The 18,796-nt window shown below is 42.2% G+C and overlaps 2 protein-coding genes across 2 annotated transcripts; both read right to left on the bottom strand.

Annotated features, from left to right (window-relative positions):
• Positions 1–317: 317 nt before the first annotated feature.
• rgs9bp (regulator of G protein signaling 9 binding protein) lies at positions 318–4,251 on the bottom strand. The gene is made up of 3 exons (XM_068304363.1): positions 3,862–4,251; positions 2,389–2,695; positions 318–1,160 (listed from the first exon to the last, which is right to left on the bottom strand). The coding sequence occupies exons 1-3, from the start codon at positions 3,955–3,957 to the stop codon at positions 784–786; spliced, it is 780 nt and encodes a 259-aa protein (XP_068160464.1). The 5' UTR covers positions 3,958–4,251; the 3' UTR covers positions 318–783.
• An 822-nt stretch (positions 4,252–5,073) lies between these two features.
• Positions 5,074–16,626, bottom strand: zgc:56231 (uncharacterized protein LOC406257 homolog). Its single transcript, XM_068304592.1, has 18 exons — positions 16,513–16,626; positions 16,222–16,317; positions 14,199–14,318; positions 13,907–14,045; positions 13,657–13,841; positions 13,424–13,517; positions 13,116–13,292; positions 12,910–13,021; positions 12,776–12,838; positions 12,361–12,507; positions 12,012–12,177; positions 11,773–11,937; positions 11,464–11,603; positions 11,136–11,301; positions 10,778–10,874; positions 10,583–10,659; positions 10,389–10,508; positions 5,074–5,289 (listed from the first exon to the last, which is right to left on the bottom strand). Exons 1-18 carry the CDS (start codon positions 16,624–16,626, stop codon positions 5,074–5,076), a joined length of 2,394 nt encoding a protein of 797 aa, XP_068160693.1.
• Positions 16,627–18,796: the final 2,170 nt, after the last annotated feature.

Genomic DNA, 18,796 nt, shown 5'->3' with positions numbered 1-18,796 from the left:
CGCAGGGAAGCGACCCTCTCATCCACCGGGGTAAACTCCAACACAGCGGTGCTCAGGCGGGGGCTTGTGAGTATCCCCACACCCGTCCTGCGCCTCACGCACCTCTGGAGTAAAATAAGGTCCATTCTTAAAAGGGAACCAAAACAACACAGTTGGGTAGGTTTTTTCTCTTCACATTGCTGTACATGGCCTCATTGCAGAAAAAGTAGTTTGCGCTGCAGATTTATCATAAAACCTTGCTGATGTGAATCTGCAAAAAGGTTGAATTTAAGAAGATGTGTAAAAATGAAGAAAAATACTCCATGATGTGTAAAATTTATTTTGACTTTGAGTTCCTGTTGTATTTAATATAGCAATCTTTCCACAGTACTCATCAATAAAAATGAATGGAAAATAACAGGATCGATTATGTACAAAATATACTGATCAATAAATTCAATATTTTACTTATTACAGAATCAACTACAAAACATCAGCACCTATATTTTATTAATGACAACAAGGAAAATACTTTTTTCTACTTTTTATATACTGTTCCTTTTCTGTTTTACAAGCTAGTCAGAGGAATTAATAGAATGGAAAATATCAGATTTGTCTTTTTTTTAATTTTTGCATGTAAACCCGACCAACAGTGTTAGATCGTATTAATTTCTGTTCATAATGACTGCCTTGAGTTTTTATTGTTTGTCCGAGAACGTGGCAGCTTTGAATGCACTGCAGTTAATGACTAACTGGTTTTGGTGACTGAGTATTGCTGAAGTTTAAAAAAAAAACATGCAGTGCTCATGAAAATAAAACAATACAGATAGATAAAGTGCCTGCAACCAGAACCACAAGAAGCAGCAATAAGAACACAAAGATCTGATTGCGCTGACATAGAGGCTGGTTTCCAGGCTGCTCCTCATCTACAGAGAGCAGAGCCAGGGAGACGCTGTCCACGCTGCTGAGGGGGTCGGCGTGCTGTGGCCCCCGGGGTTCCACCATCCAGCGCAGCACATTAACCTTCATCTCCATGTCCTCCATCATTCGGTCCATCTGGTTGATCTCCTGTTCCATGCTGCTGCGCTCTTCATCATCCAGGCCAGCAGGGGGGGTTGAGCTCGGAACTTCTTTCAGGTCAGGAAGGCTGAGCGCCCGAGCTGCCACCTCACTGCCCCCTCCTGAGTGACCACCATGAACAGTTACAACGTTTTACATACCAAACAGCCTTGTTTGAAAGATGGTTCATGATGCACTGAAGAAAATGATTTCAGTTTAACACAAAGGTTTGGCTTTTAGTCAGAACTACTCAGCACACTTTTAGAGTGAGAGAACCAATTGATTTATAGACATATAAAAACAGTCAGATAAATAATGTTAGTGAAAACAAGCCATCTGTGATCCTATCTACACAACCCGTTTAAGGTTGGATTGTAGTGTATTTATTGTGGTCCATCACATTTATAGAGCTTTCTACACTGTCTCCTTTCTGTTCTATTACCATTCTATGAAATTAATGAATAGACAGTTAAGGCTGAGTCAGATGAAATATTACGTAACAATTAGAGGGCTTATAAAGCAGGTAGTTGCAGTTAGCGCCGTTAGTGCAGTTAACACAGTTTGTGATGGAGAGACCGTGTGAGCAGAAGCCGGGTCAACGGTCATGTGACGATGGAGGTAAACGTTACCAGAGTTCTTCAGTGCTTGATGCAAACTGTGTTAGACACACTGAAACAACCATGTTAGTACTCTAAAGACCACCAGAACAAACAGCAGCTTCTGGACGATGATCAGTAACGTGAATGAATATGTCTTAAAACTATTTCAACAAGAAAACAAAACATCAATAATGATCAATTACACATCAGGACGTGTTCACATTCATTTGAAATTAGTGATCAGAAGTTTGTATCTGTCTAGAAAAATCCAGTTAATCTATTTGTAACAGGAAACAAGAGTTAGCAACTCAGTGTCACCAATATCAACCTAACTGGCCCTCAGTTATTGGGGCATCATAGAGAGCCCCAATAACCCCCAAACCGAACTGTCAAAGGAGGATCTAGTTCTTCTGTAATTTCATTACTAAGGTATCACTGAACTTACGTTAAAGTAGTAGTAGTACATTGTCCAACTCCAGTTTCCTTTCAACACCAAGTGTATCATATTTGATTCGCTCGGTCTTTCAGGATTTAGATATTTCTACATCATAAATATGACCTTTTTTCCTCAAAAAACGCGATGTACTGCATATAATCACACACGTGCATCTGCATTTAACATTTACATTTTCTGTCAATTGTTTCATGGTCAAAGGGATAAAGTTTAAGTTAGCAGATATGCAACAATGACTGCAATTTTCGGTAGTTTCGACTAATTAGTGATAGTTTTCGTAGCAGGGGTAGGATTTACCTTGGAGGCCGGTTTTCACCAGGGCATCAATGTTGGCCGGAGAGAAGACGTCACCCATGCTGAAAACTTTACACATGTCAGCATGGAGGAGCTCCAGGCAGGAGGAGAAGGCCACCCATAGGAGTTCAAACTCCTTCCGCCGCTCCTCTGCCATACTCTTGTCTCTGAGATGTGAGGTCAGATGCTGACAGGTGGTCACAGCCAGCTTCTGGGCCTTCTCTCGTGTTCGTCGCAGTTCATCCCGGAGCTGCAGGCTGTCGGTGCATCCGCCGACACACGAAGCCAGGTGTCTGTAACAAGCCACCACCTGCAGGAGGGGGAGGAAGGAGAACCTCATTCTGATCAATAATCATTCACAGGTAGTCCTGAAGCTAATGTCCACATCCCACATGCTTGGAAAAAACTATGTTTGGCTGGAGTTTGTCAAGTTACCTGATCAACCAGATAAAGATTAAACCCTAAAGCTGCTCCACAGCTTTACACAGTTTAAATCATATAGTAACATGTTTTATGAGCAGGGATTACTTAACTGCTGCATTAGCAGGTGTTGTTTCAATCAAAAAATATTATGAATAATCTCCTTATCATTGATCTATTTCTAGATAAGCCAAAACAACCTTGTACACTCTGGTGAGGATATGAGAGCACGGAGCACAACAAAGATAACATTCTTTAATGTACATAATTTTTTATGTCTGCTCTGTGATTTGTATTTACAATATTTAATTAAGTATTTTGCAAGACTTAAACCTTTCAAATTGCTCTCTAATATGTACTATGTCAAGTTATATACACGTCTGAAGTTGCACCGCACAATGGAAAAGTTCATATATTTGAAATGAATTATTTTGTCTCGTGTATGAACACATTTTATCAGCTCAATCTGCAACAGCTAAAGTACATATCAACCAAATAATTCTCACATTTAAAAAGTAGCTATGTTTCTATTACAGTAAATATTACAGTAAGTAATGGTTCAAATCAAATATTTGCATGTAACTGAGAAACATGGCAGACATGGCTGTGGTCTTATCTAACTGGGTTACAAAGATTCAGTGGACCAAGAAATTCTTAGAGTGTCTTTTTAACCACGGGGCTAAAAGTGTGTGTGTGTGAACGTCTTAAGGCTTCGTGTGTGAAATACAACATTAGAGCATTTAGTCAACATGGTATAGATGCTGATGCAAACAATGTTGCAGTTTTTTGTGACAATTTCCATTCTGCTGTTTCGTGGATGGGCTTGTTTAAGTCTATACATCTCAAGTATTTACATATGAAAATTTTGTCTTAGTGGTGTTTTCAGACACATTTTACAATCGTATTAAGACAACCTGAAGCAGCTTATTTAATAGCAGCAAGTCAGCAACGGACTAAAATTCCAAGAATAAGACGAATAAATTCAGCATTACCACACATTATTTGAGTCCGTATCAACCAATAAAATACAAACTGTCAAAATAAAAAGAAACTCACCTTCATCAAAGAATCCACCAGAGCACTTCCATCAGCCACAGCCTTGTCTGTGCTCACAGAGTACTCACTGCCCACTCTGTTGTTCACCAGTGGCATGAGGACGACTTGTCCACAGTCTCACTCAAGGCAAGACCCAGCTGCCCGTCTCTTCTCCAGCTGCCCCTGCTCCTCTTCTTCCCCAGGAGGATGCCTCATTCATTGACAGAGGGTCCAGACAGACTCGGTCCCACAGCTACATGATGCATTGCAATATTCCATTCCAGTGGTTAAATTACAACTGCAGGTACTAAACAAGCTTTTGAGGCTGAACCAGCCCACAAAGTGACAGAGGTAGTAAAATTAAAATGATGAGGAAAAGTGTAGTAAACGGACGTAACTCTTAAGCAAAGTGCTAATCCTCTGATTAACCCCTTTGGACTGAGGCAGGCTAAGACGAGCAGCTAATCTCATTAACTATGACTGAGACCAATGAGGAAGAGGAGCAGCTGGCTGGAGGGGAGGCTACGCTGTTACCTCACACACACCTCTTTACTCACTTTAAAGGACCATAACCTATCACAAATAATTCATTGGAATTGGGAAAATATTTGGTTTGATAGAGCATTGTCTGAAAATTAAGACATTTTGTGTAACAGACTAAACAAGTTAACCAGTGGTACATTAAAGGAATTTAAAATTGCACAATGTCTTTGTCCCATTAGGCTTCTTGTCCCCCGGCTCTAGATAATGGATGGCCTCCTTTAACGAGACTCTTGAATTCCCTGGCGTGTCTTTGCTATAGTCGTGAATGTATGCATGCAGAATAGTGCTCCAGGCTGTGTATTAGAAGAAGGTTTTTCAATTCATCATGATACTGCAAGCAATGCAATCCATTTTCATTAGCCTATTCAAACTGCGGGTCACAACCCCACATGGGGTAGATCAAATAGTGTCTTGTCAACTACACATTACTGTCTTGCATATTCACAAAGATATTCACTCAAGTTTGGCATTCTAAACTTATCTACATTTTACATTATTTTATGTGCAAAAACATAAGAGCAAAAAAATAGTCAACTGAGAAATCAGGTCATGATGCCGCTTCAGAACTGAAAACAGGAGTTTAGTTTGAGTATTTTGATTTTATTAAAAGACAATAAAAACACCATAAAATACCAACAAACAAGAAGTTACTGTTGCTGCTGTAATTTTTATGACTAAAGAATTTGATTTTCACTGGTTTGCAGTCCTAACACTTTTCCTCAGCGTTCGGCCTGTAGAGCACTTCCGTGGAGAAGTCACCGCCTCCCTGATGTTGGCCAGCAGGCCACGTTTGGTTTTGGGATGAATGGGGGACTTCGGGGAGAGCTTGGCCACTTCTGCTTTCAGTGAAGCAATCTCCTTGTCCTTTTCAATGTTCTGCTGCAAGATGGCCTCCATTGATTTTTTCTTGATGGGAGAAAAATAAAACAGTATTTTCCACACCTATAAGTCGCACCTAAAAGCCTATAATTTCCTCATAATCCCGTAGTGCGCCTAATAATCCGATGCGCCTTATATATGGATTAATATTAATATTGGTTAAAAACAAGTTCGCTGGAAAAAAAACCCTGGCAGTATGGCCGGCAGTCATGCCGCACTCCGCCACCAGGGGCACCCTCACAAGGTATTCGGGCCTACGCCCCTAACAACGGTAGTCAAGGGGCGTCACCGAAGTGTGGCTCTCACTGACCTGCTGTCTGACGCCAGAGCAGTCTGCGCCTGCAGAGACTGAGCCCCAGACTGAGCCCTACGATAACGTAGCAAAATATAAGGAACTTTCAACAATTCTATTATGTTTGACTGACTGACTGATCTCAGTATTTCCCAACCACTGTGGCGTCGGAAATAACCCACTTTAAACTTAATTGGTCTGAAAAATGCCATTGCGCTGTAATCTGGATTCTACTGATGGTCCATTCTATTAGTTTGTGGAAACACACGGAGAAACTGGCATAAAGGCGAATGAAAGACCCTTAAAGCGGAACTTCCTGCCTTTTCTGAAAGTTCAAGAGCAGAGTCACTGCTAGACAAAGATGTCTGGTGTGCTGCATTGATTTGCAAATGTAGTTGATAGCTCTGGGCAGCCGGCGGAGGGGCGCAGTTTAGGCTTGTGTATTCCGTCTGCAGCGACGTGCTGTGAGATTCTATGGCGGTGAGACACCGACGTTAAAGTCAGTTCTATGACTAAAACAGCATCACATTTGCCAACAAATTAGCAGCATTAAAAACTAAAAAAAACAGCATTAAAAACAAGTTAAAAAATTGTTTAGGACACACAGCAGCAAATAGCTGCACCTCACCTCTGACTGGACTAGCGATCGATCGAAATACTAATTAATAAACGTAGATGAACCTCGGAACTTAAATATCTGCTTTGAACTTCAGATCAGGAAATAATCCGCCCTGTTGGAACTGAGTGGTCCACTCGTGATGAATTTAACCAGTTTTTTTAATGTCAGGTTTTTTAATATGTGTATTGATGTCTTTCTAAGAAAGCAAAGTGATCAAGTGATCAGGTTTCCTTGATGAGGCTCAAGTCCATCCACACAATGCCGGAACTTTTTGAAAACACAACTTTTTTGTTGCGTTTACGCCTTCCGTCCACACGACAACACAGATATCTGGAAAGAAAACTCAACTTTTTGAAAACGCTGGCCTACACGGATATTTTTTTAAAAACACTGGGTCTGCATTGTCGTGTGGACGGTGTATCCGCAACTTTTTAAAAACAATGACGTCTTGCCTGCGACGAAAACCGCTGTGACGTCATATGTATGGGCCTGTGTGTTGTGACAACAAAACAGAGGATTCCTATTGGATATAATTTGACTCAATACTGCTACCACATGGTTTAATGTAGCCACAAGAGGACACAAGCCAGTGTCTTATTGTGCCGGTCCCAAGCCCGGATAAATACAGAGGGTTGCGTCAGGAAGGGCATCCGGCGTAAAACTTTTGCCAAATCAAAGATGCGAATCAAACCTATGACTTCCATACCGGATCGGTCGAGGCCCGGGTTAACAATGACCGCCATCGGCGCTGTTGACTTACAGGGCGCCGGTGGAAATTGGATTACTGTTGGTCGAAGAAGGAGAGGAGGAAAGTGCGTTCGCACGAAGAAAGAGAAGAGGAACACCAAGAGTATAGGACTGAGAGTAGGGACGTTGAATGTTGGAACTATGACAGGAAAAGGTAGAGAGTTGGTTGACATGATGCAGAGAAGGAAGGTAGACATACTGTGTGTCCAGGAGACCAGGTGGAAAGGTAGCAAGGCTAGAAGTTTAGGAGCAGGGTTCAAGTTGTTCTATCATGGTGTAGATGGGAAGAGAAATGGAGTAGGAGTTATCTTGAAGGAGGAGTTTGTTAGGAATGTCCTGGAGGTCAAAAGAGTGTCGGATAGAGTGATGAGTCTGAAGCTAGAAATAGAAGGTGTGATGTTCAATGTTGTTAGTGGGTATGCTCCACAGGTAGGATGTGAGCTGGAGGAGAAGGAGAAATTCTGGTCGGACTTTGACAAAGTGATGCAGAACATACCTAGAAGTGAGAGAGTTGTCATTGGTGCAGACTTCAATGGACATGTTGGTGCAGGAAACAGAGGTGATGAGGAGGTGATGGGCAGGTTTGGTATCCAGGAGAGGAACGCAGAAGGACAGATGGTAGTTGACTTTGCAAAAAGGATGGAAATGGCTGTAGTGAATACTTTCTTCCAGAAGAGGCAGGAACATAGAGTGACCTATAAGAGTGGCGGTAGGAGCACGCAGGTAGACTACATCTGGTGTAGACGGTGTAACCTGAAAGAGATCAGTGACTGTAAAGTAGTGGTAGGTGAGAGTGTAGCCAAACAGCATAGGATGGTGGTGTGTAGGATGACTCTGGTGGTGAGGAAGATCAAGAGGGCAAAGGCAGAGCAGAAGACGAAATGGTGGAAGCTGAAAAAGGAAGAGTGTTGCATGACTTTTAGGAAGGAGTTAAGACAGGCTCTGGGTGGCCAGGAGGTGCTTCCAGATGACTGGACAACTACAGCTAATGTGATCAGGGAGACAGGTAGGAGAGTACTTGGTGTGTCATCTGGAAGGAAAGTAGATAAGGAGACTTGGTGGTGGAATGAGGAGGTACAGGAGTGTATACAGAGAAAGAGGTTAGCTAGGAAGAAGTGGGACACTGAGAGGACTGAGGAGAGTAGACAGGAGTACAGGGAGATGCAGCGTAAGGTGAAGGTAGAGGTAGCAAAGGCCAAACAAGAAGCTTATGAGGACTTGTATGCTAGTTTGGACAGTAAGGAGGGAGAGACTGATCTATACCGGTTGGCAAGACAGAGAGATAGAGATTGGAAGGATGTGCAGCAGGTTAGGGTGATAAAGGATAGAGATGGAAGTGTATTGACAGGTGCCAGTAGTGTGATGGGAAGATGGAAAGAGTACTTTGAAGAGTTGATGAACGTGGAAAATGAGAGAGAACAAAGACTAGAAGAGGTGACTGTTGTGGACCAGGATGTAGCAAAGATTAGTCAGGATGAAGTGAGGAGGGCATTGAAGAGGATGAAGAGTGGAAAGGCAGTCGGTCCTGATGATATACCTGTAGAGGTATGGAAGTGTCTAGGAGAGGTGGCAGTAGAGTTTCTGACTGGGTTGTTCAACAGGATCTTAGATAGTGAGAAGATGCCTGAGGAATGGAGGAGAAGTGTGCTGGTGCCCATTTTTAAGAACAAGGGAGATGTGCAGAGTTGTGGCAACTACAGAGGAATAAAGCTGATGAGCCATACAATGAAGTTATGGGAGAGAGTAGTGGAAGCTAGACTAAGGGCAGAAGTGAACATTTGTGAGCAGCAGTATGGCTTCATGCCAAAAAAAGAGTACTACAGATGCAGTATTTGCATTGAGGATGTTGATAGAGAAGTATAGAGAAGGCCAGAGGGAGCTGCATTGTGTTTTTGTAGATCTGGAGAAAGCTTACGACAGGGTGCCCAGAGAGGAACTGTGGTATTGTATGAGGACGTCTGGAGTGGCAGAGAAGTATGTTAGAGCAGTGCAGGACATGTATGAGGACTGTAAGACAGTGGTGAGGTGTGCTGTAGGTGTGACAGAGGAGTTCAAGGTGGAGGTGGGACTGCATCAGGGATCAGCTCTGAGCCCCTTCTTGTTCGCTATGGTGATGGACAGGCTGACAGACGAGGTTAGACAGGAATCTCCATGGACTATGATGTTTGCAGATGACATTGTGATCTGCAGTGAGAGCAGGGAACAGGTGGAGGAGAAGCTAGAGAGGTGGAGGTTTGTCCTGGAAAGGAGAGGAATGAAGGTTAGCCGCAGTAAGACAGAGTGCAGTACATGTGTGTGAATGAGAGGGACCCAAGTGGAAGAGTGAGGTTACAGGGAGAAGAGATCAAGAAGGTGGAGGATTTTAAGTACTTAGGCTCAACAGTCCAGAGCAATGGAGAGTGTGGAAAAGAGGTGAAGAAGCGTGTACAGGCAGGATGGAATGGATGGAGGAAGGTGTCAGGTGTGATGTGTGATAGAAGAGTTTCAGCTAAAATGAAAGGAAAGGTGTACAAAACTGTGGTGAGACCAGCGATGTTGTTTGGTCTAGAGACAGTCACTGAAGAAAAGACAGGAGACAGAGCTGGAGGTAGCAGAGATGAAGATGCTGAGGTTCTCTCTGGGAGTGACCAGGAAGGATAGGATCAGGAATGAGTACATCAGAGGGACAGCACATGTTAGAGGTTTTGGAGATAAAGTGAGAGAGGCCAGACTGAGATGGTTTGGACATGTCCAGAGGAGAGATAGTGAATATATTGGTAGACGGATGTTGAGTTTTGAACTGCCAGGCAGGAGGCCTAGAGGAAGACCAAAGAGGAGGTTTATGGATGTAGTGAGGGAAGACATGAAGGTAGTTGGTGTGAGAGAAGAGGATTCAAAGGACAGGGCTAGATGGAGGAAATTGATTCGCTGTGGCGACCCCTGAAGGGAAAAGCCGAAAGGAAAAGAAGACTGCCACCACATGGTTTGGCATGCTTATAGCCGTCTTTGAAAATGCACCGATGCATTTACGTGTGGATGGGGATTTTTTTAAAAACGCTGTCGTGTGGACGCGAATCGTTTGATGAGTTTTCAAAAAAGTTGCGTTTTCAAAAAATCCATCATCGTGTGGACGTGGCCTCAGAATGGCTTCATTGAAATAACAATAGGGCCATTCACAGCTGACTTAAGGTACTCAGTCATGAATGCTCTAGCTAGTGGACGGATAGCGCAACTACAGCCACTTTTTTAAAATCTATTTTATTTTTTTTTATTATATGCGCCAAAGAATCCGGTGCGCCTTATATATGGAATTATAAAATAAACAATTCGTTAAAGGTGCGCCTTATAGCGCAGAAAATACTGTTTTCAAGCACCATTTTCAATCATACCTGCTGTATGTCTTTGCATCCAGTCAACCAGTTCAAAAGTTTGGACACTATCATATTTTATGTTATCATTTATGTGTTGCCTTTAGAATCCTGATCCTACCTGATTAGACAACACCTTCTGTACATCCTCCAAATCAGCAGATTTTTCCAGGAAGCCATTCTTGACCTTTTGAAGCATTTCATTGAGCTCCATTAGCCTTTTTTCTAGAGACAAAATCAACTGAACCAAACATTAAATGTCATCAAACGGAAGCAATGACAAGCGAAAGTTTGTCTTTGGTTCGTTCATGTTACCTGCTGTCTATCCTCACACATCCTTTCCAAGGCACATTTCTCTTTGTAAAGCCGTTTACATTGATCATTTTCTGTGGCTGTAAAATGAACAAAAAGTTGTTTGGAACTTGCTTTATGGGTATTTCCTGAAAAAGAAAGATGTTGAGCTTCCTGATGATTAGCCTCAGTACTCACCTTCTGCTTCTGTTGCTTTGCATGGCTCGGTTTGACTTGACTGGTCCACTGTTGGAGCTCCACACACTCTGACACTGGATGTTAAGCTCTCCAGCTCTGACACTTTACATTTCAGCACCTGAAGTCAGCAAGAAGTTTGAAGTTTCAATTAAAGAAATGGATATTCTATATTCTAAGCTGGAACAAAACTTTAGAACAATAAAACAATGACAATGTGTAATTAAACTGCTGAAGTTAGGAATTTGGAAGGTAGGGATAGGGATTTGGAAGGTAGAACTGTATTACGTACCAAACGGAACTGGGGTAGCGGTCAAGACTGACTTAAAATTGACCACAACTCATCATTTTTGATCCATTTACAACAGATTAAAGTTAATACCTCAACTTTCTCTTGTTCAGCAATGAATTCATCAAGATGTACGTAGTCGTCTTCCAGATTGTTCATAGCGCACTGGTAAGCATGCTCTTTAATAGCGTCCTTGTACATCTCGAATGTGTTTTCCATCTTTTCTTGGTAGCTCTCCTTCAGCTCCTCGATCTGCTGACTTGACATTAAAGCAATCGTTCATAACTAAAATCAGGATGGATGATTTTCATTTCAGGAAATTTGCATCAGTGCCAATTTGTCAAACACAATGACAACTATCAGCAAGCAACACTGAGGATCTGCTTTGTAATTTCTCTCCTATACGTAAATTAGAGCCAACCTGCGGAGTTCTTCACTCTCCATTAACTGTTGTAACATTGCATCTCCCATTTCCTTGCGAATCTCCATTTCCTGAACCAAGTTCCTTCTTTTCTCAGCCAGGAGTTTTGTTCGCAGGTTCTCAATCACAGTCACAAGTTCCTATGGAAGTTGAAGTCAAACATTTGAGATTACAGACAAAAAAGTGCATCTCCAAAGGGTTTCACCATCACCCAACCACTGTTTCTGACAGCAGTAAATAACTCTGGGTAAGTGCAATAGAGACCACTACACCAAAAGGCTTGAATGTGAGGCAGAGGGGCAGTTATACATTCTGTGGCAGCAATGATATGTCAGCGTCATCCTCCTCATCAAGCAGCTCCTCCTCAAAGGCCTGGCTGTCAATGATCCCATTTCTCAGCAAAGGTTTGCCATTACGTCCCACCAAACATGGAGCCAGACATTCCAGAGGCTTGATTGGGTGGACCTGCACCACCTAAAGATGGCATAGGTATGGTTAGTGAAGATGTTTTACAGATATTTTCTACTGTCACATGTAGTCACACCAACCTGTTTGGCAACAGCAGAGAATTTCATAACATGTAGGGTCTCATCATAGGTGGAAGCACACTGGTTGATGTTGACAATCATTGATGCTTTTCCTTTGCCGCAGAAAACAGCTTGGAAAAGTTTGGTGAGCTTACTCTCCCTGAAAGGGATATAGCTGCTCTTCATTCTGACGGAAAAAGACAATTAACAATGCAAAAATCATCAGGATCATCCCTGACCTGTTTCACTTCCATGTTCAAAGATATTTGCAGTACTCTGTAGATATGTCATGTAACTGAGGTAACTGAGGAGGAGCATTTTGGACTTCCTGCTTGTGACTAATGTCTGACACATCTGTATCACACAGTACCGATCAGCCTGATTGTTGCGGAGGGCAGTGATGCATTTCCCCAGAATAAGCAGGGAGTTGTTAATGTTCCCAGCTTCCTTCAGCCTCTCTCCAAACGTCTTAGTTTTGTTGCATCTCTCAGATCCAGCTAGGTCGCACAGAGAAAACCTGTGGCAATGGGAAAAAAAAATGTTGTCAAAAACTGGACAAAACACAGTTTAGATTACTGTAATGTCATTTGTGTTTGATCACATTTTAATTATTCTCTTACAAAAAATATTATAGAACTGGAAAAGCAAAGGTGTTCGAATTGTTGAAGATGAGTGAACAATTTCAGAGAGTCTTGAACTATAACAACTTCACAAATGCAGCCAAACAGAAAGTTTAACTAAATAGGAAATATGCATAAATCATAGTTTCCTTACGAGATACTCACTCAGAGATCCACTGAACTGTGCTGTCATTGATCTTCAGCAACTTCATGGTAAATATGCTGTGGCTGTAGGGGAAGTTGGTATGATTTTCACAAGATAGACACAAAGCAAATATGTGATCAAATGAAGAGTTTACCTTCTGCTGGAAGACTGGTTCATCCTTGTGGATGCAGCAGTTCTGTTTTTGTTTCCATAGTGCACTAGCTTGCAGGCCCCGCCCAGGTTCTGGACATTAATCCACCTGAGGTCTGAAGAAATCCACACACATGCAGCAATTCAATTTTAAACCTCAAGACTTAAATTTCTTCCAACTTAAATATATATTTAAAGCCAACTGTGCACCTTTAACGTAAGCATTTCCTGCACCATCGTCACAGACTCGTAGAGCAGCGCGTTTCTTCGATTTGGTGCACAGCGATGGTTGAAGCAGATCATACACACATTCATTGTAGATTTCAAAGAACGCCACCCATAGGGCAAACTGGTTGCTGTCTGCCTCTGATGGGCTGTTTGCCAGCACTAGCAGGGTCAGAGAAAACACCACAGGCAAAAGAGATAAACATCTGAAGAACTGGGGTCATCTGCATGAAACTAGTTTAGATTCAGTAAAATAAGATCAATGTTCAAAGTTTTGAATTAGTGAGGGCTACCAGTTTGTCTGTATGACAAAGACGAAGATGATTGGGTGTTAGCGGAACAAGGCAAGGACTCTGTTCCACTATTGAGTCTTACAGGATCACAGTCCTAGATGGGAGTCGAAAAGCATTGATGTTATGACATTACCTCTGCAGCTGGTGAATATTAAAGGACCTATGGTTTCACTCTTGAATAATAAGATTCCTGGTGACATTTTTTTAAGAAAGCCTTATCTATATAAGCTCACTTCTTTGGCTGATGCAAAAATAGCCGCTTTAGCACTTCTCTCCTGTTTGACTTGGTCAGGATCCAGATGTTGTGCATCATTCCTGAGGTAGGGCTTCAGGTCCATACCCTCATACTGACGGCCTCTCATGAAGACAAAGGTGGCATCCAGCACTCGAGGAAGTATGCCCGGATCTTTAGAAGTTCCTAAAAAGACATAGCAGCATGCTGTACTTCTTCATCGGACTAACACCCAATGTTTCCATCCTTACCTTGGATTGTATAGGTTTTCCCAGCATTCGTTACACCATAGCTGAAGATCAGTGCATTCTTCCCATTTAGGAAATCCAGCATTTGACTTTTGACAGTATCCTCAAACAGCTCTGACTGTGTTTTCTCTGACCCAAAAATCTAAAAGTCAACAGAAAGGTTATTGATTAGACCGTAATGTCTGTCTTTGTGATGTGACACAAACCTCATCTAACTAGAACATTCCAATAATAGTTGTGTGCAAGATCCTCTGAAGCATCTTCATGCTGTGCAATCAGTTTAGATGTTGCAGACCTGTGAGAAGGTAAACTTGTGCTGCGATGTGCCCACGCCCTTTTCACTGCTCTTCATGGTGGCAGAACCCTTTGGTGCATTCAGTGTCACCGTCTGGCTGTTTTCAATTACTACACAGTCCTGAGGGGAAGAGAGGAAAGATTATAAACTGGTATGACAAGTTTGGATTCTATGTTTGTCCTCTTTGCCTTGCAGGTTTTCCCTTCAAAGCGAATCAGTTGCCCCCATCTAACCCTGTCTTCTGCATCCTCTTCTCTCACACCAACTACCTTCATGTCCTCTTTCACTACATCCATAAACCTCCTCTTTGGTCTTCCTCTAGGCCTCCTGCCTGGCAGTTCAAAACTCAGCATCCTTCTACCAATATATTCACTATCTCTCCTCTGGACATGTCCAAACCATCTCAGTCTGGCCTCTCTCACTTTATCTCCAAACCCTCTAACATGTGCTGTCCCTCTGATGTACTCATTCCTGATCCTATCCGTCCTGGTCACTCCCAGAGAGAACCTCAGCATCTTAATCTGCTACCTCCAGCTCTGTCTCCTGTCTCTTCCTCAGTGACACTGTCTCTAGACCAAACACCGTTGCTGGTCTCACCATAGTTTTGTACACCTTTTCTTTCATTTCATTTTAGCTGAAACTCTTCTATCACACATCACACCTGACACTTTCCTCCACCCGTTCCATCCTACCTGTACATGCTTCTTCCCCTCATTTTCACACCCTCTATTGCTCTGGACTGTTGACCCCAAGTACTTAAAATCCTCCACCTTCTTGATCTCTTCTCCCTGTAACCTCACTCTTCCACTTGGGTCCCTCTCATTCACACACATGTACTGCACTCTGTCTTACTGCAGCTAATCTTCATTCCTCTCCTTTCCAGGACAAACCTCCACCTCTCTAGCTTCTCCTCCACCTGTTCCCTGCTCTCACTGCAGATCACAATGTCATCTGCAAACATCATGGTCCACGAAGATTCCTGTCTATCCTCATCTGTCAGCCTGCCGATCACCATAGTGAACAAGGGACTCAGAGCTGATCCCTGATGCAGTCCCACCTCCACCTTGAACTCCTTTGTCACACCTACAGTACACCTCACCACTGTCTTACAGTCCTCATGTACAGTATGTCCTGCCCCACTCTAACACTTCTCTGCCACTCCAGACTCCCTCATACAATACCACAGTTCCTCTCTGGACACCCTGTCACAAGCTTTCTCCAGATCTACAAAAACACAATGCAGCTCCCTCTGGTCTTCTCTGTACTTCTCCACCAACATCCTCAAAGCAAACACTGCATCTGTAGTACTATTTTTTTTTTTTGCATTAAACCATATTGCTACTCACAAATGCTTACTTCCTAGTCTAGCTTCAACTACTCTTTCCCATAACTTCATTGTGTGCCTCATCAGCTTTATTCCTAAGGATAAGTAAGTCACACTTGAGTTGATCGAGAGTCTGGATTTGTGGGGTTTTGGAGGAAATAGCTTTGTTGTCTTAACTTGGGAATCATCATCATTCACTGTTCCCTTTTGATGTTTACCGTATTATATCAAAGAGCTACACTGAAGTTATCTTAACGCTTGAAATTCCCAATGACAGTGGTGTGTGTAGACATTGCCTGAAACAGCAGGACTGTTCACATTGATATGTACAAGTCACCCATATTATCAACAAATTTAAGTTCTACTTGTGAAACAACTTGTGAGGCCTTGGTGACAAAATCCTCACAAGTTTCTAAAGTTAGCTTGTAAAACCATTTATATTCAATGCATTTAAGTGCAGGATGAGATATCTGTAAGTTAGAACCAGTGTCTAAAGAAAACAGTGCATAATAAAACATTCACTCCATCTTCCCCATCCAAATCATTGTCACACGGTGCCTTCAGTGGGTAGAACCCAGTAGTATAGATAAACAGTCTGTAGACTGCCAAGTCATGTTCTATATTTATTGGGGATACATATTCCTGTTCAGAGTAGGAACCCATCATCACATCATGCTTCCATCTGGTGCAGTACTGTACCTGATCTTCATTGTCAGAGAGTTCCTCTTTAGAGAAAGGCCTCACTCTGAGATAGACCCTCATGGTCTGCTGCTCAACACCCCCTGGCACTTCATTCTACAGAGGACCACAGACAACAAACTAAACCTGGAGGCATAACACAAGAGTTTTAATGTGCACTTAATCGTTACACTAAAGGCATGGTCAATAAAATCTGGAGACATCCTTGGTCACCCTCTCAGGACACAAGGAGTCCAGCTTGAGAGAACACAACTTCATCAAATCTGGATTGTACTGTTGGAATCCCGTTACCTGTTGAGATGGTGTGCTGAAAGGTGGAGCATTAGGGAATTCATTTGTTAACTCCATGTCAACAGGCTCCGTGTACTCCTCTTCTTCACCGGTTAAATTGATAACTGTACTCATGTTGAGACAATGCATTCCAATAATGTCTTATTAATGAATGTGTAAGATGTAAAATGTATGAACTCAAGTTGTGATAAAATATTCCCCTGACTCCTCTTCACATTAAAGTTTGCTCTCAGAAATAATGATCTCATCTAAATGCAGGTCTGCAGACATTCAAGCACTGAAAACCAGGTGGCAGCTGGTTATCAGCTGTGATTGGCTGCAGGTGCGACGAACAGCTCTGAGAAGACCACTGGACGAACTCATCCAGGACCGTCTCTGAACATTAGAGTAACGTGGAAAAAGGAATTTATGTCAGTAGTTCCAGACTGAAAGTGGAGCTTTGATATAACGTGGGTTCATTAGACACAGAAGGAAATGTTTCAAGGCTTTATTGTGTTCAGTTTTGAAGATTATGGGTCACAGCTAATGAAAATGAAATGTAGCTCATGAAAAATCGGTATTACTGAAAACTTGAATATTAAGTAAAATTAATTCAGTTTTGGAAGCCCAGGTTGCTTTAATAGAAGCTTTCAACGTCTCTCATCTTCCTCATGACAGCAACCCAGCTCAGGAGAACAGGTCAGCCAGTCAAGTCCAGGACCAACAGCAAACCGGTTCTGAGTAGTTCTGATCCTGTGGGCCGTTGACTTCTGCTTGAAAAGGAAATCAGCATCTCTAAAATCTTGTCAGCAGATAGAAGCTGAAGGGCTCCAACCTCTCCTGGTGGAGGCTGTGGTGACTTTGACCTGGATCACAGTTGGCCAACACCAGCAGATGACATGGACCCCAAACCAGCACTGACTTTTTCCCACCACCAAAACCATGTGAGAGTGTGTCCCCTTGATGACTGAGGACTTGTCCAGAGTGTACCTATCACCTGTTGTGTACTTTTTAGCACAAACTAAGACAACATATCTGTAATGGAACATTGGTGAGCTTTAGACTCTTGGAGCTGGACTAGCTGTACCCCCTGGTTACCTGCCAACTTGTGCTAACCACATCCTTACTCCAGCTTCATACTGGACACAGTCCATCCCAGACTTCCATTCATTCTTTTATCTCTTCTTCATCACTGATGTCATATTGCACAGATGAATTACTCCAACATGCACATTTTTTATGCCATTAATGACTAGTTAATGGAATTATGTAATTTATTAGTTTTATTTCTTCATTAAGAGATCAAATAAAGCCTTAATCTATATGTTTAGGTTCACATAAATGAATTACAACTTTGATGAATTCCTCTTTAAACAAGAGACCTAACGATCAAGAAGCCAGTCATCATCAGGATGTCATTCCCTGGCAACTGGTGATTTGTTCATTAATATTTCTTTTAATTATTACTAAAACTGAAGAGACATAAAGAGAGGCAATGAGCTATTAATGCATCAATAACTTTTGTTGGTATAATACCCCAGTAAAAAGATATTCGTAACGTGTTCTCATGAGATTAAATGGCTACGAACCTTGGAGTGATTCAGAGGCAGATAAATGAGGCAAAACTATTAAGACAAGCCTAGACTACGTGGACTGAGCTTCTGCCACCCCAATTAGGCAAAATATTTAATATTGCTGAATCAGAAGTAAATTCGTTCCTCAAATAAATAAAAAAAAACATCAGTCACAGAACATACCCACAGGAGTCGACTGCTTCAGCCTGATTTAAGCAACCAATTGGGTTTGGTGGCTAATTAATAAGCGTAGTAGGTATAGCTGTAGTGGTATTCTTGATGAACATTTAACAGCTCAGGTTCATGTAATTATACTTTCTCAGCTGTTGTGAGAAATGTTTGGATTAAAGTTCTCAGAGTCATTCTGCCATTTGAGGTTTGCCTGAGTAAATAGTGAGGGGCTTGTCACTGACCCTAAGAGATGATGACACTTCCTGGATTGCAGTGGGGGCAAGAAACGAGGAGGTCCGGGAAACTAGAAAGTGAACATTTGTGTGTGTAAAATGCAAATCTGTTGTTGGGATGGGCTTGAAGCAGGTATAAAAGAACAATTTGCTGTAACAACTCTGGGAGCATCACTCTTGAGTGCTCTGCTCCCCACATCGGTATGTATTGAAGAGGAATAACTTGTCACACCGTGTCCGTAACTTATAATTCTTCCAAGGATTAGCAACTCTCATTTAGCAGGAAGCATTCCCTGACACTATAATAAACCTGAGAATCCCATGTGA

Source organism: Antennarius striatus, chromosome 20 (genome assembly GCF_040054535.1).
Source record: "Antennarius striatus isolate MH-2024 chromosome 20, ASM4005453v1, whole genome shotgun sequence".
NCBI lineage: Eukaryota > Metazoa > Chordata > Actinopteri > Lophiiformes > Antennariidae > Antennarius > Antennarius striatus.
This window is presented reverse-complemented; position numbering and strand designations above follow the sequence as displayed.

Excerpts from the sequence above, each read along its gene's own strand:
- rgs9bp (XM_068304363.1), bottom strand. The coding sequence starts at position 3,957 with ATGCCACTGGTGAACAACAGAGTGGGCAGTGAGTACTCTGTGAGCACA. Across the intron at positions 2,696-3,861 it reads TGGTGGATTCTTTGATGAAG|GTGGTGGCTTGTTACAGACA; the intron begins GTGAGTTTCTTT and ends CCCCTCCTGCAG. Across the intron at positions 1,161-2,388 it reads GGTGAAAACCGGCCTCCAAG|GAGGGGGCAGTGAGGTGGCA; the intron begins GTAAATCCTACC and ends GTGGTCACTCAG.
- zgc:56231 (XM_068304592.1), bottom strand. The coding sequence starts at position 16,626 with ATGAGTACAGTTATCAATTTAACCGGTGAAGAAGAGGAGTACACGGAG. Across the intron at positions 13,518-13,656 it reads TTTTTGCATCAGCCAAAGAA|GACTGTGATCCTGTAAGACT; the intron begins GTGAGCTTATAT and ends ACTCCCATCTAG. Across the intron at positions 10,509-10,582 it reads TGTGTGAGGATAGACAGCAG|TTGATTTTGTCTCTAGAAAA; the intron begins GTAACATGAACG and ends TGTTTGGTTCAG.